This window comes from Malurus melanocephalus, unplaced genomic scaffold (genome assembly GCF_030028575.1).
Source record: "Malurus melanocephalus ecotype Western Australia unplaced genomic scaffold, MMel_1.1 scaffold_88, whole genome shotgun sequence".
In the NCBI taxonomy this organism is placed as follows: Eukaryota; Metazoa; Chordata; class Aves; order Passeriformes; family Maluridae; genus Malurus; species Malurus melanocephalus.
Genome location: NW_026623320.1, coordinates 1,392,570 through 1,415,272, shown reverse-complemented (window position 1 = coordinate 1,415,272; position 22,703 = coordinate 1,392,570). Strand labels below are relative to the sequence as shown.

At 38.9% G+C, this 22,703-nt stretch overlaps 1 protein-coding gene across 3 annotated transcripts in view; it reads left to right on the top strand.

Moving 5' to 3' along the window:
• The first annotated feature begins 1,521 nt into the window (after positions 1 to 1,521).
• Positions 1,522 to 22,703, top strand: part of HERC2 (HECT and RLD domain containing E3 ubiquitin protein ligase 2) — a 102,603-nt gene continuing 81,421 nt past the window's right edge. For 2 of the 3 annotated variants that reach the window (XM_057368095.1, XM_057368093.1), the window contains exons 1-4: positions 1,522 to 1,618; positions 2,395 to 2,514; positions 13,001 to 13,115; positions 20,575 to 20,712. In XM_057368095.1, the coding sequence (XP_057224078.1) occupies positions 2,443 to 2,514; positions 13,001 to 13,115; positions 20,575 to 20,712 (325 nt within the window). In that variant the 5' untranslated portion in view covers positions 1,522 to 1,618; positions 2,395 to 2,442. The remainder of the gene's footprint in view (positions 1,619 to 2,394; positions 2,515 to 13,000; positions 13,116 to 20,574; positions 20,713 to 22,703) is intronic. The other variant, XM_057368094.1, reaches the window with a different exon arrangement.

The window sequence follows — 22,703 nt, the reverse complement described above, 5'->3', positions numbered from 1 at the left end:
ACACAACATGATATGCATGACAAAACCTCCCATCCCCTCAAAGTTTATAACATGTAGGCATTTGGGAAGATTTTTCRAAGGAAACTACTTTTGGTTTTGAAAGCTCATATTTTAAAGTTTGTAGGAGTAATTTGAGGAAATTGGATGTTTCTATATTTTTATATAAATTTTGATGCACTTGAGAAATTTTGTACAGTATTTTACCTCAAGTGCCTAGTATATCTTGATCTAAGAGAGGTCTGTGGTAAAGGACTGGCTAACCAGTTAGGTCACGGTTGCATTTTTTACTTTGAAAATGAACCGTGGAWAATCAAATTCATTATTACAAGGCTTTATTACAATGCTTCTTACATAATAACAATTAAATGCTGTGTACCTTTGCCTAAATGCCAGCAAATGGTCTCAGTTCTGTTAGCATTTCATTGACATTCAGTCTGTGGCTTCATGTTGGCCAAAGCCAATAGYCCCATCTGCCAAGTCTTGCTCCTACATTCCCAATTCCTTAGCTGCCAGGGAACAGGAGTCTAAGTATTGTGAGAAACTTGATTTTTGGTTAATTTGAATTTCAAACTACTGATATACATCCCACCAAACCTATGCTGAAGAATTATTTGCCTCAGAGCAGCTTTTCCCTCAAGTGATCAGTCAACATTTGCCTCAGGACTCCTGTCCTTGCCTGCCATTAGCAAGTTCACACTTAATTCTCCAGCATCCTTATTCCTTCATGTGTGGTAGCATTACTTTATTGTTCCCAGTTTCTATTCTTTCCCTGATAACAAGATGCTGAAAAGGCAGCGTTACTTATGCCTCCTTTGCATTGGTCTTTACGTACAAGCCCAGCAATGGGCAGAAAGTGATGCACAGGAAGGTCCACCTGAATATGTTTTTTTTTTTTTTACTGTGTGAATGACCTTGCACAGGAACCGATTGTGCAGAGGGGTTGTGGAGACCCATTCACTGGAGATTTCCAAGAAACACCTGGACACAGAATCAGAGTCACAGTATTATTAGGGCTGGAAGAGTCTTTGGAGATCATCCAGTCCAAGGCAGGGTCACCTRGAGCAGGTAAYACAGGAACGCATTAAGGTGGGTTCTGAATGCCTCCAGAGACACAATCCTGTGCAAAGTGCTCCAGGATGACCCTGCTTGAACAGGGAGGCTGGACCAGCCGCCCCACGGTGTTCCCTTCCAACCTTGCCCATTCTCTGATTCTKTYTGCCTCCGAGATGATGGCCCCTCAATGACTTAAACAACCCAATTTTAATTTTTTTTTTTTTCAATCTTGGATCCCGGCTGTAAGGATGCTCTGATCTCCGCTATCACCGGTGCGGCTCCGCCCGCCCGCGGCCCCGCGGCGCTCCCCGCCCCGCTGCGGGACAGGATGTCCCTCCTCCCGCCGCTCTCCCGATTGGCAGAGAGCTCCGCTGGCGTGCGGGGGGCCGAGCTTYCCCCGGCTCCAGTAGCGGAGGAGAGAGGGAGGGACCGGCGAGCGGCTCCGCCGGCGGAGGGGTGGGGGGCGGGCGGGCGAGGGAAGGAGGGGCGAGGATTACCGGGGCCGAGCGGGCGGCGGTGGAGCGAAACGGGGAGCTGCCGCCGCCGTCGCTGCCGCGGCTGCCCGGTGAGTGCGGGAACCTCGCAGGGCTCGGGGGAGCGCGGAGGCAGCGGCGGGAGCTGGGAGGCAGCGGGGAGCAGGAAAGCAGCGGAGAGGCAGCGGCGGGAGCGCCCCCGCCCCTTGGAGCGGAGGTGGGCGGGCAGGCGGCGGGGGGAGCGCGGCCTCCGCTCCGCATCCCGGGAGCCCCGCGGGAAGGCGGGCAGGGCAGGGGCGGCCCCCGAGCCGGGTGCGGCGACCCCTGCCCGGGCGGGGCTCTCCGTCCGCCCCCCGCCCCGTGCCCGGCTGGCCCAGGCGGGTGAGAGCTGCGGCTGGCGGCCGTCAGGGGCGGTGACAGCGGGGGTGGGATGCTCCGGGAGAGGGGGAGCCCCCGGCCGCGGCCGCCGCCGGGAGGAGGGGGTGCGGGTGACCCTGATAATCGCTTTATGTTGGCCTGCGGCTTGCGTAATCTGCGATCAATTATTTATTTCATGCACCACTTACGGGGCTGAGGGGCAGCGTTAAGGCCTTTGGTGTGGCTCGGTGCAGCAGAAGGGAGGCTTCCCTCCCGCGGGTGTGATAGAGAAGGGATGTGGAGGCTTTTTTCTAGGTTCAGATAGTATTCCTGATGCGCGTTCCTCTCCCCGTGCTAATTCAGGGGTTGCGAACGAGGGAGGTCCGTCTTCATGATACATTTTTAAAGATGAAGCGGAAGCCGTCCTAGCCTGAACAAAAATAACCTTGTGTGGTTTACTTCATGTGCTAGATTGCCTTTTCTTTTTTTTTCCCCTCCCGTCGTTCTGTAGCAGGTTGGGCTGCTCAGCCAGCCTGGAGAGGAGGCTGAAGAAGGAAACATGTCTTCTGATTCTTTTTGTCTGTCTGCTCAAGCAAGGTTTGACTCCAAATGGTTGAAGACAGACTTGCAGGTGAGGAGTTTGATGGTTGTGTTGCATTGTGACCTTTCAGGTGTAGATCAAGAATGCTTTTAGTCCAAAAAGCTGACAAGTAGAAGACTGCAGCTCTTGARATTGTGTATAGGTTTTCCCAAGTATGCTGATTTATTACTGGTTTAGGAGAAACACTGACTTGATTTGAGCTGCAAATAGATATGCATTTTCAGTCCAGTCTCTTCTGCTTTGAAACAAGCTGGGCTGCATATCTGTGWTATCTTTGCAGAGTGTCAAAGCCCCTGGCAGAGTATGTGGCATTTCTGCTAAAACTATAAATTCTTATTTAAGCTGTTGCTAAATGTCTTGCCTGCATATGAGCTATCAGATTTAATGCATGGCAGAACTGAAGAGAAAGGTGATGGAAGCCTAATTTATTTTGAAGAATTCAATTTAGATTTTATTGTAGTTGTTTGTATTATGGMTAGAGACTTCCTTTAAATTTTGTCCTTTTTGAAGGGAGTTWATTTTTTGTCAAAGGTATCTGATTGAAATGGAAGTGGTCTTTGTTGAAATATGCCARTGTGTGGTGAAAGTTTTCTTTTGTCTTACAAGATGATTTTATCATTTAGCAAAGTTGTGTGATATGGGGAGGAGGAGGATACTAACAGTTTTCCCAGTTCAGGTTTTACAATTAAGTGAAAAATACAGAGAAATAGAACAGTTTTGGTCAGTTATGTTTGTTTTACATGAAATGAGTATTTAGATTAAGTCCTTGTCTCTTTCCTTCCCTCAGATGTTGCATATAGATCCCTTTGAATAACCTCTCTAAGTTTTGACTCAAAACTCTGAAACTCCTGTTGGAATGGGCCAGTCCGTGTTATTCTTTTGTTACTGTAAATAATAATGCTACTGAAAAATTCCTGAAAGTTCCATCTTTGTGACTTTATCCCAGATTACAGGCATGGTTCAGTTGAGCTCTTCTTATGGTTAGACAAGGATTTTTCCCCATGCAGTTGTGATTCAAAAGCAGCCTTTCTACAGTATTTTGCATCAAACAAGATAARTTGGAATCAGATGTGACAGATGTAGCCTAGGAGGTTACATTATTTAGTAGGTCTTGTATGTAAATGCTATGAAATGACAGGGCTTGCTCCTGATTTGGCTAGATTAATTCTATTTTCATCTTTTGTTTCTGCCAAAGTAAAAGTTTCAATCTAAGGTCAGATGTTTAATGTAGTAAATGAAGTTACTATACAACATTTTGGACATGAGCATATTAAGAAATAGGGAAATATTTTTTGTATTTTTTTGCTTTCCAGAAGGGTGGCTTTTAGATTAYRAGTGTATTGCTTCARTTGTTGAATATTGTTGAATGCAGGRAAATTTATCTGAAAAAGTGRCAACCTTTGTTTGTAACAGCTGCTGACTATGCATTGGCTGTTTTTCTTCTGTATTATATGGGGTGGAAAATGTGACTGTTCATGTGATTTATTAGATTTTTCCTCTTTTTTTGTAGTGCCTTTTTTCTACATCCCTTTTTTCTGTTTATATAAACTTTTGATAAGAAGGTTTCAGTTATCATCCAAAGTTTTAATGGTTATTTTCAGTTGTGTGTGTAAATGCAATGAAATACTTGTGGTTTATGGGGCTGTAGTTTAGTTAGTACGTTATAATAATTCCTTTTATTATTTAAAATCTTCACTTGCAGTATGTTTCTATGAGTAAATGCTCTTATACAAGTTCTTTGAGTAATAACAAGTTAGACTCTAATTGCCAGGGTACTCCCTTTGTTTTTTTCCAATCAAGCTGTAGTCAAAATAATGAGATTAATGAAATAGGAGAACAGTAATCATTTGTGATCTGCTGGATGCAAGCATCACTTCTCTGGAATCTGAAGACAAGCCAGGCCTCCTGGGTATAATATCATTTTCTTATTAAGTTAACTGATTTTGGTATTACACAGGTCCTCATCACAGAACTCTTAATTGGTTGTGTGTGTTCAGTATTTTGAAAAACGTGCATGTGAATCTTGAGTAGCATCTTTTAATGTATCAAATGGCAGATGTCTTCTGTAAAGGAAAGGGATTTTGGGCTCTGGARAATTTTTCTCCTGCATGGATGATTATTTTAGCTACTGGTTGACTATCATGACCTAGCAGTGTGTGGTTATTTTTTTAATAGGTACAAATCCTGTTTCTTAATCCTTTAAATTCTATGTGTACTGAATATGTAGATTTCCTACCGTGCGTATTTTTACTGGCTCAGCTGTAGAAGAGCCCTGTTGGCTTTCAAGAGACTGTCAACAGGAATAGAAAAGATGAACACAGTACTATGAGAGGTTTGAAGAAGACATGCTAAATTTATGGAAATGGATTAAGATGACTACAGATKCCAGGGTCCAATTCCAAGTAACTTTTCACTTTGCTGCTACATTTTTAAAATCTCAGTGTGTGGCCCTGCAAGAATGAGTAGGTGAAAGTCCTTGCAGAAACAGTTATATCAAGGAATTCTTACCTTAGGGACATACAGAGATTGATTAGTCTTTAAAACAACTTTTGCGGCTGCAAAATTCAGGGTGTATAGCTAGGATTGGAAGTAAATTGGCCTAGTAGTCTCCAAAGTACTTTTTAAAATTTATTTTTTGTCCCTGTTGCCAGAGAGTTTGCTCTTTAGACTTGATAACTGGCAGTTACTGTGGATTAAGCCAATGRTATCTCTCTGAAAATTATTGTATTTTTTGTTTTAGCTCAAAAAGATGTTGCATGAACAATGAAATGCGTAATATTCTAGTACTATTTGCATTAATAAGTCTATTATATTGTGGTATTAATGGTATTAATATAATAAGAAAAGAACAATATGTGGATTGTAGCATGGATTTTGTTCAATCACCTGTGTGCGTCACTTTTGCTGCTGTGCCTGGGCCAAATTTAAAAGTTCTTACTCAATTTTGGAATGTTACCGAATATCAAAAGCTCAAGTCCTTTTGTAGTAGCAGTGAGTCTCTGGCCTGCAAGATTAACTGAAGTGGTGTGAAATGTTAATGGAACTGTATCTTCACAATGATTTTTGCTTATATGAATTTTTCTGAAACTGGACAATACCGTTTTAAGAAGCCAAAATGCTTCACAGAGATCTGAGTGCATCTGGTGACTGTTCCATGGCTTTTTACTAACTCTGTAATTATTTATATGATTTAGAGATACTAAAATAATTTTGAAGTGCTTAGAAACATTTATTTTACTAACAATACGTAAATTTCCTGGTGGAACAAAATAAGGTACTCTGTGTTGTCTGAAGAAACAGTTATAGCAGCTGAAAAACCAGGGTAGTTCAGCTGAATATGAGAACATAAGTAATACTATATATAGTATGTTCTCCTGTGACATAGGTCAATTGTATGTGTGCAACATAACCATTAATAAAATAATCCTATGAAGTTTAAAAAGTGGCCCGTGCTAAAATCCACATATTTTAAATGTGTCATGTTGAACATAGTTGTTTGAAAAGTTAGTGTATCATTTAAATCTCTAATTTATTTATTTATATTTGAATTAATGTATTGAAAACACCACCCTATTGATAGCCATTACTGGTAGAAACCATCACATTTAYAGCAAAAATGTTGTGAAATGGGAGATTGTGTTTTAATGACTGTTCCTAAGGAAGACATCCTTTATAATAAAAAGGAAAGGTTCACATTGTTTACTTACACCTAGRTATGTAGTTTGCAGAATCAAGCTGTGCTTAAAATAATTCTGATTAATAGATGTACTGTACAACTAAATTAGAATCTTATGCAGAGACCTTTAATTAGTGATGGATGAATAACTAAAAACTAGAATTGCTGTGAGCTAATGGGATGCATGCCTGTGTTCAAATGGAGTTTAATTAGGCTGCTGATTCTGGATCCTGTGGAGAACTCTTGTGCTTAATAGTAGGAGTTAGAGGGAAAAACTTCCATTTTCCTGTAGTGTGCAGAAAAACTTTAGACAACAGTCAAAGATGCAGGAGCTGTCTCCAAGAGGAATGTGATGTATTTCCATCAATTTTCATTGAGGTCATGGTTGGCAGACTATTTCTGTCATTGTCTTCTGCTACGGAGATGAAAGTGAGTTTTTAAAAATGAAATAGCAACCTTTGAAATCTTTTTACCCTTCCTTCACAGTTAAAGTCATCATTTTGATTTTAATGAAAATCCCACTCTTCTAACATTTAKATCAGTGTCTTGTGAGAAGATTATGTAAAGAAATGATGTCGTGACTATTAAAAGCAAGAAGTTGGTGAAAGTTGCCTTCTCTGTTTTGTTGCTTTCCTGTTAGTCTTCTTCTTTGTTTTGGTTTTACAGTCAAAAAAATGARGAGCTTATTTGGAAGTTCTTATAGCAAACTGCAAATGAGGACTCCTATGTTTTTAAAAGAATTGAACTTCAGAGTAACAATTCTTTAAAATTATTCAAAAAATAAAGTAATGCTGTCTCTCCAAAATAAGTGATTTCCAGATGAAGGGACAAACACACACTATATGTAGAGTGACAGGTTAGAGAAATTGACATTTGTACAGTATTTGGGCTCAGACATACCTATTCTTCAGATGCATAAGGATCGTTCTAGGTGTGAAGAGTTGCACAGTTTTTCTTTGTGTGGGACCATTAACTGTTGATAAACATTTCCAGCAAGTGGAAAACCAGCACACTGTTATTATAGTTTTAACCCCAAATCTGTGGTAGTAATATGGGGCTACTGAACTTTGCTGACTTTACTCTCCGAGCTTTGAGCGCTGTGTTTAGGTTCCAGTGGTGTTCCACTGTGCTTTGCATAGGTGTGATAAGCAGCTGTGSTTTCAGGGCATGCTCCATTCAGCAGGGAAGGAAGGAAGCTAGGACAAAATACTGACTAAGACAACAATGAAAAAGGAAACACAAATTGAATGGATTCAAGAAAGCAAAAACAATAGAGAGACTTAGGAAAGGACTTATTGTTCTCTGACTTTTTTCACTATTACTGGATTGAAAAACTTTTCTGCTTTCATATTTTTCTAAAGAGAAATRTTTTTTCATGTAGTCCTTTAAATACAGCCAATGATTAGTGCAAAAGTAACTGAATARAAGAACAGATTATACACTACCCTTGCTGGTAGTTCTGAGGTGAAGAGTATTTAAGTAGCTTATATTTTAAATCCATATTGATGTTCTGTGATTATGAAGTCAGTTTCTTAAATTTCCAGTGCTGTTATATAATCAGGAATCTTACATGAGTCAATCCTTGTCCTTTTGTGTCATTTCATTTTCCTGGCTTCATTTTTCTTGARTTCGAGTTAACTTTTATGAAGGCTTCTACGCCTTCTGCAGTGAAGTTTATGAAACTACATTGAGRACATAATCTAATGTATTACATAGAGTTTGTCTGACTTAAATAGTTGACTGCAGAGTAAAATCAGAGCTGCTGATTATTCTTAAAATAACTTACTAAAAGCAAAATTGTAATAGTGCTTTGAGAGTTCTCTAGAGCTTATCCAGTTAGAGTTGCAAGATTTAATTTTCTTGGAATGCAAGGAGATGCTAATGCCAGTGTCTTATTGTCTAGAGTTGATGGGGGTGGAAGGGAATTTCACWGCCAGCCCTGTTGGAGGTTGGCAGCAGCATATGCCAGCAACCAGACTAGATACCCCTTGGACGTACTCAGATGTTGTACCAGACAGAATAAATTACAGTTTAACTGCAGAGATAAGATTAACAAAAGATTAGAGTGGAGGCAGCCCAGTTTACAGTAGAAGTTCGCTTTAAAGTCTCCTTAGGCCCTTGCTTTTTTAGTTTGGGATAAGTGAGCATGGCTGAGCTGTAGACCTGCGTGGGAAGTAYGGATTTGAGACAACTTTCAAATGCAGAGATCAAGACGTGGTCTGGAGATGAGAAAGTGTGACATGATGGAAGAGGCTTGGGGTTTCTGAAGGTGAGATGCGTAGGAGACAGGGATTAAGAGGAGGTCAGTAGATGTCATGGGAAAGGACAAGGGAGATTTTACCATGGGGAGCGAGTAGGAGGATTAAGAGCATGGGCCAAAGTTGCAAGGCAGTGGACAGTAGGGAGTCTGGAGCTGCTGTTATGGTCTTCAGAAAGAAGCATGTAAGTGGTGGGACAAGCAGGGCCTTGAGGGGGAGATTTACAGAGGGTTCATCTCTGGTACTGTCATCAGTTGCAAAAGTTCAGTGAAAACGCAAGAATTCTTAATTTGTTAACTTCCTGAGTTTAAGTTCATCCCTTTAAACATTTACAGATGAAGTTACTRAATTGTTAGAGGGAAAGATGTTCACATAAAAATCTAGCAATCTAGTGAGGGGGTGTTAGACTTTACAAAACACAAGTAGCTGTTATTGTGTTTGGAACTCCAGTATATCAGAACAGTGGAGACGCCACCTGTGTTTTTCTTCTCTTGCATTGTACCACCAATTGCCTTGTGAACATTCTTCAAATAATTTAGTGAAGAAGTACCTTTTTTTTTTTTCTTTCTGGGAAACAGAAAGAAAAAAAAAGAGAAATCTTTTCAAATTTGTTCTGAATAAAGTTCTAACTCTGTAGTTTGAGCACTGAGATGTATTGATAGACTCTTTACAAATGACTGAATGTGAGAGGTATTGGTGGGAGCAAMAGGAAGTAATATGTACTTGTTCTGGTTAAGATAGTTATAAAATACTCTAAGAAGAAAAAAGTGCAGGATTGTGCAGTCAAAGCAGACATTTGACTTTTCTACCACACAGCTGAATGTTATCTTCAGCTGCAAGTTTCACAAGGTCACAAATGCTTGAGATTGGAAGGGACCTCTGGAGGTCATCTGTTCCAACTTCCCTGCTCAAGCAAGGCCACCTAGAACCCATTGCCCAGGTCCATGTTTGAATGTCTTTTGAATCTCGCCAAGAATTGATAATCTACAACCTCCCTGGGCACCCTGTGCTTGGTCACTATCTTGCAGTGAAAATGTGTTTCCTGGTGGTTAGAAGGAAGCTCCTGTATTTCAGTTTACATCCACTCCCTCTGTTTTTGTCACTGGCTACACTGAGCAAAGCCTGGATCCATCTTCAGATTTTGCATATATATATATATATATATATATATATATCTGTAGACGAGTGTTCTTCCCAAGCCCTTTCTCTCTGCTTTCCTCATAAAAAGGCTGTTCCAGTGCCTTAATCATTTTCATGGCCCTTTGCTGAGCTCTTTCCTTTCCATCCTTGTCTCTCACATTGAGCCCAGCACTGGACTCAGTACTCCGGGTGTAGAATAGAGGGGAAGGGTCACCTCCCCAAACCTTGCAACACCCCTAATGCAGCCCAGGTYACACACTGATGTTCTTCATGGCAAGGGCATGTAGGTGATTTGTGTTCCTGCAGGACCCCCAGGTTCTTCTCTGCAAAGCTGTTTTCCAGCAGGTCAGCCCCCAGCCTGTWCTGGTGCCTGAGGCTGTTSCTCYCCTGTTGCAGGACTTTGCACTTCTTGTTTAGCTTYATGAGGTTCTTGTCAACCCATTTCTCCAGCTTGTCAARGTCCCTCTGGATGTCAGCACCCTCTTTTGTATCAACCTCCCCATTTCTGTTGGCTAAAAGAAATAGTTCTCTTAAGGGAGCTGAAAATTTTCTATGATGATTATATAATTTTGAGACCATGAAAGTAAAATCTCTTAAATAATATATCACTTAGAAACTCGGACCTTTCTTTCACTTTTGGCTATTATTTATAGCGAATATTGTATAATTGCTGAATGTTGAGTAGATTGATAGTCCATTTAAGCTGAAATGAAGTTGCCCTCAGTTATGACAGATTAATTGGTTGTAAATACTATTTCCTAGTTATCCTTTCAGTTGGTTGCTTTGATTATTGCTGTAAAGTAAGTTCAGTTTTCTTGTTTGCTTTACTTTCAAATGTGTCTCCTTTTTCCTTTCTGCCAGCACAGACAGTGCTGACAAAATGTTAACTAGAACCTGAGTAGTAGGCAGAATTGTTTATCTGAAGGCTKCTTACGGTGAGGTATTTGGAGAAGGAGGTGGAACTCCGTGGCCTGTGTCTTGGTGGTTTCTCTATCTTTCTGCAACATACCAAGAAAATTACTTTGATAAGAATTTGAGCCAAACCCAAGGCAGAAGAAATTTTGTTTACTTTTTCAGTTTTTAGTTGCGTGAAAGACTTGAGTGAGTGAACTTTGTGCCATTTAAAAGGATTAGAGGTTAAAGTGGAGAAAACARTTCCTGATTCTGCTTTAAATGAATGCTTTCAAGAGTAAGAAGTCTTCTGAAATAGAACGGTGCTGCATTTTGAAGAATGTGGCAGTCAAAGCCTGTTGACATTTAGATTCTGTGGGCTGTGGGAATAATTTTCCATACCAAGGGGATCTGAGAATGTAAAATACAATGTGTGAAAAAGACAATTTCTTAGAGAAAGATCTATAATTTGTGAAAACTATTAATTTTTTACACARCTCTGCAGGGTCTCCTCACTTGCTRTTTTTCAAGCTTGTGTTTTAGCATAGGTTARCGTTTAACAGGTGAAAATATGAGCCAAAATCAGTGAAACAGTTGTGTTTTGCTATTTTACTCAAGCAAAAAAAAAATATGAAAAACAAATTCCCTAGGTGCCCCACTAAAATATTTGACCACATCTGAARAAGGAAAAAGTGAACACCATTTATTGATGAAATATTCATAGACTGAGAAAAATCAAGAAAATCAGTTAATGGTGAATGATTTTTTTTATTGTTGAAATGCAACTTCAGCTTATTCCAATTGTAAAAAAATTAAGCCAAATGTAAAGCTTTTAGAAGAAYACAAATCTTTGMGAAAGCTCTTTGTGTTGTTTAGCAYTGAAGAACAGGGACTGTACCTTTCAATAAAGCATGGTCAGAGTTGATTCCCGTGCTGTACAATTGAAAAATCACAGATAAGATGAATAATGTCTAGCTCAGACTGCACAATTCTTTTCCYTCTTATGCCCCTGAGATCAGGCAATAGTGAGTGACAGACACATACAATGTGYCATCTCATATTTTATGCTGAAAGAAGAATTACTGAAGTCATTAATAGATGTTGGAGTGGGTTTTTGAAGTATGCAGTATGAAGTCGAGAAGCTACTATATTGATTTAGTGTGTTAGAATGGTGTGAAAGCATGCAACTTGTCTTCACTTCTGTATGTTAACTGAGATGAACTGGGTCAGCAAATGTCTTCCCTGCTGGTGGGTGTTTCTCTTAAAATCTGTAATCTTTCAATATTAAAATCTGTAATCATTACAATATATTTTATTTTGAGCTGTTTTCCTAGAGACAAGTGGACTTGTGTGTGTAGCGGTAAATATTTTATGGCAGTTGTTGCAAGCCACATCTTTGTATTCTTAGCCAAAACATTTTGGATTTGAATGCTAGTTACGTAACACAAAGATGCTCCTGAATAAGCCTTCAGCAGGTGGTTGKTTTTTKKTTTTTTTTTTCTTTAATTTTTTTTTTTAAATATGGTCCACTGCACTGCTTTGGTATGCAGAAAGTATTCTGTTTTTCGGTTTGATGTTCTGCCTCTCTTCCTTATGCTATRCAGTTGTGAATTACAGCCTGGTTATTATAGAATTCACCTGAGATGTAGATACCTGTTTTGCAGTGTTTTATAAAGCAGGAAACAACATCATTAGAAGTTATCCCGGTCATTAGGATTCCTCAAGGGAGATCCAAATTCCTAAATCATTAGGAGGCTGGTGTTACAGCCAGTGCTTTTGTGAGTGGTTCCAGCTAGCAGAGTCTATTCTGTTGCCAGGATTTGTCCTCTTGAACATGARGTGTATTGGGAGCTGTCCYTGGGCTGAGCAGCCCTTTGCTCTTCCTCTGGGTGCAGCCAGTTTCAGGCTTGATCCGTTCCATAATCTGGTTCTTCACGGGAAAGGAGGCATTGTAGCAGTTGGAAAGAAGAGGGGGAGTTGTGAGTGATGCTTTGCACAGCAGGCCCAGATTGAACTGGCTGAATTCATTTACAAATMTGTGCCCTGATGTCATCATTCTGGTTAAGATGCCCAGCTCCTCAGTTGCTGGTTGGCGAGGGGACTGTGTGCTTCTCTGTCCTGAGACTTTATGCAGCTTGACTTTGTTTGAATAGCTTTTCCTGAAGGGAAAAAGGACACCCCACACCCCCTCCCTGCCTCTCACCCCCCAACTGATGTAATCTTGAATAGGTGGATAATTYTGAGGTGACCAAATCCATGCTTTTGATGAGAATTTGTCACCAAATCAAAATTAATTTTGCTGGACTTGAACCTATTTAAAATTTGCACTTTTAACCTGAAAATATCATAGCTAGACAATCAGAGGTTCTGAAGATCATTTAAATCCCTGTTATGCACAAACACACAATGAGGTGATACATTTTCAATGAGATGGTACATGTGCTTTCTTCTGGGGTAAAGTATAAAATCAGTTGTGTTTTGAATGTTAGTTTGAGTTGCCTTGAGAGAAGATGGTTGTGTGTAACTATATGTAATGTATTATTTTTAACAGCTYGCTTTTACACGAGATGGACTATGTGGCTTGTGGAATGAAATGGTAAAAGATGGAGAAATTGTATATCCTGGAACAGAATTAATACAGAGTGGTGAACTACCTCCAAGAAAAGGTATGGATTTGAAAATTCTTTTGATTTGTTTGTTTTTTCTTTCATTGTGAAGATGAAAATTGACTTCAACTTCCATACTGCCACAAAATTTTGGGTCATCATCACCCATCTGTACAATTTGCAGGTGTTAATATTTTGAATWAAATACAATTGAAAATGATTTCTTAAAAGTGTACAGTAAAGTAATGTCTAAGCCTCCAAAAGAAGGCTTTAATCTGTTCCAGCCTTGTGAAATTTAACTTTATAACTAGGCATGTTATTCTGAGAGAGGCTTGGCAGTGTCTTTTTGTTTGGTATGCTTGGTGTTTACAGCTGAAGCCTTTGTTTAAAGGAAGTGGACTGAGGAATGGAATAAAGCCGATACTGCTATTTCTAATTTTGTTTACAATCTTCAGAAAGTAACTGAAAGGTCAGCTAAAAAACTGTCCACCATCTGCCTGAGAATGTAGTTTGGGGTTTTTTGGKTTTTTTTGGTGCCTTCCAATGTTCTTGAGAGCARTACAAACACTGCAAATGGCAGAGTAATTCATCTGTTTAGAGAGTTTACRTTGATAGAGGTGGATTTTGTTTTGAGATGGGCAATGCTGGAATGGGGTGATTTTACTCTTGCCTTTTTTTCATCTTATTGTGGTGCTCTTTTGATGCCTTATTGAACAGAAAATTAAATTGGTCATGAAGGAAAATATTTGTGTCCTGATCTGACTGAAGTGGACTCAACAAATGGTCAGACAAGTCTTGTTAGCAATGTTTTAAGATTCCCAAATAAATGAGGTGATGGGTAGAAATACTGCCTTTGGTAGTAGTGAACTATTGTTTTAGCATCTAYRACTRCCTGAACTGTGCTGTTGGATAGACRTGGCATTTCAAACCAATAATGCTCAATTACTGATGTAGATAATTTTTAAAGTATGTCTCCTTTAAAAATAGGAGGAATGGATGTGTTTTTGACTAGATGAAGTAATTTCTGCAGGAAATAAGATGCAATAAATAATTTATGAGAGAAGAATGAATTATACATTTTTTATCAGGAGTATAAGATTTGTAAGTTAGGAGTGGCTGCATGCTATAGTAAAGACCAGGTTATGCTCCTAATTCTTTCAGAGTTAGAAGACTTTTGTCTYCCTTCTACTGCTGGCCCTTTGGAATGTTATTGTTGACACTAGGTGAAAATATAGCCTATCTTACCAGAAAGGCTACTGCAAAGCTGCTCATGAAATGAGTGGAGGCAGTGTAATAATTTGTTCTTTGGATTGGCTAGTTCCATGTATATTAATAAAAGGTGTTTAAAATTTGATGCAATAAAGGGAAGGATCACCTCCTAAATTAATTGTAGGAAATGTTTTCCCATTCACTGACAGCTCATGATAGAGGTGTTTTGATGGTCATGGTATGGCAATCCAACACACTCTATTTTCATGTAGAAGAAAGATAACAAACATCTATAATGCCAGAGATCATAATGAAGGAAATACCTGCTTTGCAAATGAAATTGATTARTTCATATTTCTGTACCAGATACTTACACATTGTTATTAGAGTTGTGCCTATGCTAGTCTTCGACAGAAAACTATTTTTCTAATATCGGTATAGCTAAGTAGCTGCAGAGAATTGAGATTTTTGTTACTTGTGATGCTGTAGCGCTTTTAGTAATTCTGAGAAAGCTTATAGAAAAATGTATAGTAGGAAAATACAATCTGTCGCTTCTGATGCAAAATACAGACAGCAGTATAAAGTAAAAATCCAGAAGTGCTAAGTCAATCATCCGTAACTTCACATGTTTGTCCACACTTGGGACACTTAATCTGAGCTGTGATGTGTATTTTTTTTTTTTTTAATGCTGGATGTATGTATGTACACATGTCTTAGAAGGTTCAAAAAAGTGTAAAGTGTTAAAGACTGTAGGATACTGTTATTTAAAAATACAGAGTTACTGGCACTTTACTGAATAAATAAGGCTTTTAAGCTGCCCTAGRAAGTCCAAGCTGTGATGAAGCTTTTGAAAGCTTTCTCATATCCATAGAGGTGGTAGAGTTCAAGCCACTTTTTGTTTCCAGTACTGTATTGTGGCGGGTTGACCTTTGCTAGGTGCCCACCCTTCCAGCTCCTGCTKSCTGCCCCTCCTCAATAGGACAAGAGGGAGAAAATAAAATAGAAAAGTTTGAGGGTAGGATAAAGCCAGTTACTGTCATGGGCAAAGTAATCTTGGGGAAGATTAATTTAGTTTATTTTAGWGCCCATTAAGATAGAATTGGATGGTGAGTAACAAAGGTGAAAACTAAAACACCACGTTCCACTTGTCTTTGTTTCTGGAGGAGTTAAGTATAGGTATTACATAGCACAGATCACACCTGTTCCTTTGCACCACAGCCCGAGGGTGTATGTTCTTCTGCATAGGTGCTTATAAAACATCTATTTCTTGAAACACTGAAGTAGTTTAGAAATCTAAATAACAGCTTTTTCAGGCTGCTAACTCTTAGGAATAATGCGTGAACTGTGTTTTGGTGAAGTTAGCCTTCATAAATGCTGTTGTGTTGGCCTACAGGATTCYAAAATACAACTATCTTGCTTATCAGATTTGAGTTTTGAGAAGAAAAAGCTAGTCAAGGCTATTTTTAGTCAGTGTCAATCAGATTGTATGTTTGATTCTGTTAGGCAGTAGTGAATCATGGAACCAGAAAAATTGATGGTCAGTTTGCACTTCTGAATTTGCAGCTCAAGTTGATTTTCATGAAATTGAAATCTAAAGTGTTTACAACTGTTTAGTTGATACTCACTTTTTTTGTATAAATGATCTACAAATATAATTCAAGAGGAGCGGGAAAAGTACATACAATTAATGAGATAAAACCCAGTGGTTTTATATGAAAAGCAATATAGATTAATATCAATATTCAGATTTTGCTGCTAAATTGACTTATCTGGAGATAAACAAGAGAGGTTGCTGTACGTAGTCCCTTCTATTCAGTCTGTGTTAAGAAGTTTTGATTTAAGCCCATCCATAATAAGTCTATTTCTTCACTAGTGCTATAGCTCTCTGTTGATGCTGACTGGGCTGTTCAGAAGAGGCACTTCATTCTGTCAGTGGATATTAGTAGTGGCAATAGGCTGGAAGAACATGCTAATGATAGCAAAAAACCCATTCCTTTTCCTTCTAGGAAGAATATAGAAGCAGTGCATTTTTTTTTCTCCTATTAGTGAGAATGTTTGGTTAGGAATAACCTCTTTGTTTTGAATTCATGGCACTTTCAGAAAAACATGTTTGATAAATGTGTTGAACAGAATGTGTTTGCGTGTTTCCAAGTACCATCTGAGGACGCAGCTGTGACAGTAGTGATGTCCAAATACAGGTGCACTTGTAGCATTGCATGTACTTAAAAGATAATCAAGCTGCCCTCAGGAATTTTAGATTAGATTAATACTTTGTATACAAGAAGCTATGTGCTGAAAATAATATAAAGTATTAAATAATATTATTCTTCTATAATAACATTCTAAATAATCTTATTCTTTGTATTAGACTTCCCTAAGTATTTTCAAGTTAGAGAACCATTACTGTAAACTTTTAGGACATACCGGTCAACTATACAGGTCACTTTTGAGGGTTTCTGTTTCTTACTTATTTTCGATTCCTCAAACTTCATCGGTGGAAACTTACGTTTTAATTAGCTGTTTTAAGTTCCAGGATAAAATCACATGATTTTAAACTTTGTACCTCATTCYTGTCTTTGGTAAACACTTCCTCTTCTGTTCGCCCTTTCCTGAAAGAAAGTTGGCCCTTTCTCAGCCTGGTGCCACTGAATCCACAGACCTCATTCAGTGTTGCACCTGCAAACAGGTTAAATAAAGTCCAAATACCATGAGCAATTCCAGAGAGGTTGGCAGGAACGAAGTATTTTTGACAAGAATAACAGTATGTGGGATTTGGTTATGGTGGCTGCTRTTCAGACCACGTTATAAATCAAGCTGTAGTCGTACACAGGGAYGTGGGCTGGCTCCTGCTTTCAGCTTCCTTTCTTGTGTAGGGGAGAATTTGTTAAAAGTGAGAAGTGCCACTTTTCTGCTTCCCCACACCCAGCTATGGCAAGTGGCTCAAGAATTGAGTGCTCAGCTGTGTGTTATCATACACTCTCTGCAGGACAGGGAAGTCTGTAGTCATGYTGTTGGACAGTTTGACTTCATAAGTGTTAAATACTCCATTGTAAGTTCAAAAAATAATTTGATGAACRGGTTAAAAAAATGCAGTATACCAAGGAAAAATATAAACTTTATTTCTGATTAGGGTTAGGAGATCAGAGCCTTATCATCTTGACTTAACCTAGAAGGCTGTGTAAGTAATGGTTTGCAAATAGTAAGACATTTATCCTTCCCTTACAAATAACTGTCARTTTTTTGTAAGTATGTATATACAAAMACAYRTATRTRTMTMTRTGTGTGTGTGTGTAAAAAGTAAAGAATTTTTGACAGAAAATATTGCAGCTGAAATAATTCCTGGATCTGGCTTAGGGTGGTTGTAAAATACAGCCCCTCATCTAAAGCAAACTGTGCGACTTTTTGCCCTGTCAGTGGCATCATTTGTAGGGAAACTATTGCAGGCTTTCCCTTTCTGCTGAGGGATTCCCAACTGCAGAGTACATTGGCATTTCAGAGCAGCACAAGACCATGCTATGACAGGTGGCGGAGGCAACTATGCAGTGTCAGGTTTTTTTCCTTCATTGATTATGAAATGTAGGTTCCATTTTTAGTGCTTCCTCYTTATCCTCCGTTTATACCAGATTAGGCTGTGGCTGTGCAAGATAGTGCACCCATGGCGAGCTACTGGGCTTTGATTTGGGAGCTAATTTCTGGATGAGAATGGTTTGTTSAGTTGCTCAGTTTTGACTGGCTATGCCTACCTGCCTCAGCTTAGAGGCATAAGGCTGTAAACTAAAACATAACAAAGAGAAAATTCTTTCAGGTGAGTGYGATGCAGTTGTTTCTCCCACCACAATATTCACAAAATTAAGTTAAATCATGGTGACACACTGCACTGTATTTTTGCATGCGTTGTTTGGAAAACTGTCTTACTGTTTGTTACTTTGGCCTGTTCTGGCTTTGCTCAAGAYTTTTCTCCTCCCTGCCTCTCTTTCTGGAACATCTTTGGGTCTCCCTGTTTAAAAATCTTTCATGAAACATAACAGAACTTCCATAATTATGATGTCTGTATTCCTGCTCTCAATCTAGATTGATAGCAGCTTTGTCTGTTACATAGCAAGTGTTTTTTTTGCAAGTATAGTGAACTGTCTTTGTGGAAGGATTTGACATGGTCTTTTAATGTGATTTTTAGCTCATCTCCTGACTTYTTCTCTCATTGCTCCTCTTTTTGGTTCACGCAGACAATTAAAAAAAAAAAAACCTCCTGTGCATTTATATGTCAGGGTTGTTTTTTTCCRTACAAAGCTTGAGTTCCCACCTGGATTGGGACCTTCTCTGTTTGCCGTGAGTTTGACTAAATGACTGAGTTTGTAGCCCTTGGTTGTCATCCTTTGCCAAGGATCTGTTAAGAAGCGTAACAAGTTCTCCTACAGCTGCTGCAAAACTGTGTCTTGGCACAGCACCCTTCTACCCACTAACTAAAATTCCAGACCCTGCAAAGTGTGTCTCTAGATGTGTGGGTGAGTGGAGAAACAGTGAGATGATGGTGTTACTGTGGAGATATTCTGAACCACTGAGGCTGAACCAGGTCCTTGGTCTGTAATGGATTCTCTACCTTTGTTATTTGCTYGTGCCTTCGAATAGAAATGGCTGGATTGAATAACATTTTGGGCACATTTATCAAGCTGATGACTCACAGGCTGTCCCTCAGTGTTTGAGGGACACAGTTGTGTTCTGTGATTGCCACTTACAAGAGAGGTGTCCAAATTGCATTTTCATGTTCTCAAGTGACTTTGCTATCTCTTCCTTGGCCAAGAGTCTCAGCTCCATTCTGGGTCCTGTAGTTATGTCTCCTTTCCTTTCTTTTTCCTGCTCTTCAGTCTTCATCTTCGATCTCCTCAACAGTAGTGATAGTTGTAGGTTAGGAAACAGTGGCTTTAAATTAAAATTTGTGCAATTAAGGCTCCCCAAAAAAGCTTTGTTTTGGGAGGTACTATTGTCTCCAGTTAAAAAAAATCTTAACAAAGAGGCAATTGCGGATCCAGTTACAACCAGATTAAGCATTAATWTTCTGTCAAGCCAGATGGAAAGAATAGTTGAATGTTTTTGTACATTGTGWTAGGTGTGTTTGTATGTTCTGAGGTAATGAGAGCCTTTGATCTCACTCTGTGTAAGRCAGGCTGCAGTCAGATGTTCCGTGTCTGGCTATTGATGTAAACCTCTTGCTTATTATTTTCTTCTGGTTTATGCTGGTACAAATGTGCTTTTTTGGGGGTGGGGATGTGGGGTGAGAGAGGAAAAAAAGACAAAATATTAGTGCTTATCTGTCATGTTGTGGCCAGGACATTTAGAGAGGGAGTCTCTCTGGACTAGATTGGCAGATAGGATTGATCAGTTTTAGAAGCCAGGTAAAAATGACTGGAACAAAACTCTTCATGGATAAGTTTCAAATGCTGGACTTGAGAAGATTTGGGTGGTATGATTTGGATAGAAGGTCACGGTGAGGAAAGTAGTTGGCCATGTGTCCCGTAATTGCAAGGCAGTCGTATGCATTGAACTGACTGGAGGTATGGATATGGAAATCCRTGTCCCCAATATAAATCAGAAGTAACTTCCAGCTGTCTAGTTCTGCTGCATTTAGAAAATTGTGACCTTTGTCCAGCCCTTGAATACAAAGATAAGAGACTAATGTCTGTGCTCTGTCTTTGTAAAAGTAGTCTCAGAAGGATTGCACATGCAGTTTTGTTGCTTGGGCAGAAAATGGTGGTATTATTTTCATTACTTGATAGTAATTACTAAGATGCTAGATATTTTACAGATGTTGAAATACTGCTGCATAAAACTAGTGTAAATGCCAATATTTATCTCTCCTTGATTTTGAAATTAGGGCAATTGCTATCTTGTTTTTTTTATTCTGTTGAAGATGGACTATGAAAACAAGTGTATACTACAGGAATCTCAATRTTTGGGAGCAATATCTGACAGCAAGTGGATCCTTTGCAGTACTGTGTGTTGCAAATCCTTTGCAAGTCTTATGTGATGGTGTCTGTATTAAACGTCCATCATCCTAAGTAGGTTACAGAGGTGATTTCTGGGCTGTAAGGTCACYGTCTTACAAAATGTAACATGAGGCCCAGCACCTGTGACAGTTAACATGGTGAGATACTGCTTTCCCTCACCCTGTTCTTTTAATGATAGACACTATTTCTCTAATATTTCTTGTGGGCTGGGGATTTTATCTTTCCATTTCTAATCTAGCCCTGAATTCCAACCTGAACTGAAGTAGCTTAACTGGTCTTTTTTTTCCCCTCCCTTTTGTTTTCTTTAGATGATAGCACTGAATGCCAAACTGCATCAAAGAAAGAAGAGCAAAATGACAAAGAAAAGAAAGATGAAGAAGAAACTCCACTGCCCACTTACAGGGCCAAATCGATCGTTGAGAGTTGGGTGTGGGGTAAACAACCAGGTATTACAGCTGTTTTGATCGTTGTCACTGACATTACATATTCTGTATTGATCACTACTTCTGTAGCATCAGRAAGTATTTTTATCAAGTGTAGTTGYTAACAGATGCATGGTAGATTAGTGAACTAAGTTGGATATGTGGTTAACTGTGATTGAAATTAAACATTTGCTGAAATTAATTTCAGATTTAATTAGACGCTTTACATGAAGAGTCAATTTCCACTTTTCAGGATGCTTGAAGGAGTGATAAACTGACTTGAAATAAATGAAGTTATACAGTGAAAGTTGCAGTATTTTCAGAATATTTCTTTTCAGTTGCAGACATTAAAAAGAAATTGCTTAGTTTCTGAAGCAGGCATTTTTGCAGTCAATAAAGGTTTAATAGGTGATTTTTCTCTTCGGTTTTATGGTCTAGTAGATAGGCTTCTGTGTATCATGGGAGGAAAGTGGAAATAGTTAGTTCAATTAACTGTTTGTCCTGACCTTTGCTGACAGTAATTGCACCTGTGGTGGCAGTGGAAAATCGGTTCATGTGTTTGCATCTTCATGTAGGGGTCTATAAAATACTACTTTTGATACTGAAGCCAGCTGAAATTCATGGCTGTTTGTTACTGTGGAGCAGCAGTTCATTGTCTAAAATTGTCCATGTTTAAAAATAGCAGATYAGAAGAAGCCTCAGTTCAGTAGTTTATTTTACAGTTCCTGGTACATGATGTTGCCTGATTCGGATGTTGGCATGTACAAACTTCAGAGACATCTGTTGTRCCACTTGTCCTTTCCCCTCGCCCAGAAGCACTTGAAGATCCCTGTGAAAAGTATTACCTCTTCAGTGCCAGAATCTGYATCTGTGTAGCTGTGTTTGCTGGGGGAGATAGTTGTTTCTGTTGAGCCCCAGTTCAGCTGCCAGTCTGCTGTCCCCTGCTCTGTGCCAGCCTGCTCGCTCCCTTTCCTTAAGGACAGGAGGACAGATGGATTTGCTGTCACTCTGGTGGTGGCACAGAATCTTGCAGTRTATCAGGAATGATAAGAATTGCCACTACTGTGGAAGAGTGAACAAGAATTAAATGTCTTGAAGAGATGTGAGCTGAAGGTCACATTATWTATGTCTTAGATTCTTATTTAATGGGTGTTGCTGAAAAGTAAAACAAAGCTATTTTATGAAATGGTAATCTAAATGTCACGCATCTTACAAAATCTCTTCCAGCTGATCAAAGTGTTTTGGACAASACTTGGCYTTAARGCTCACYCTCYAATTATTTTTTAAAAAAWTKRAAAAAMMMYTTTTYMRGRAAAAAAAGGATGCATGTGTGTTTGRAATTTTCAGAAAAAAATAACTTACTGTCTTGTAGTTACTTTTAGTGCTTATATATAGTATGATTTATTGCTGCACATATGGATTCTTATTCTAGAAATAACTTGTGAAGACTTTATTATTTATCAGAAATAAATTTGTATTCCTTGGTCTTGGTAACCATTTGTGCTTGATGTTTGTATCACCTAGCTGTGAAAAAATCCTTAAACAGTGCTWTGAACACACTTGCAGTTTATTTATACAAGTGTTACAGGTGGCTTTTGTTCATGGTTGTGTGTTACCTTGTTAAGTTTTGTTTTGCATTTGTTAGAAATATAGCTAACAGCTACCTTTTGAGTCATCCTTGTTTTTGTGGCTTGGCAATTAATTTTGAAAAAAACTATACAAAATCAGTTCCATTTTGATACTTTCTATAAACATTTCCTAAAATGAAAACTGTTTTAAGCATTTCTTCTGTTGTCCTTCAAAAAATAAACTTCTAAACATTTCCTTGTCAAAACCATGAAGAAACTTTTAAAATGGAAAAATTGTTTCTTAAATATATCATTGCTGATCAAGGAAGAATTGAAGACTTATTATGTTCTCAGTTATGGTTTGTATTCCTTCACAAGTATAATTTAGGGATGAAGATTTGAAGTTATAAAAAGAACTGAAGAGGCATTTAAAGTCAGCATTTCAGG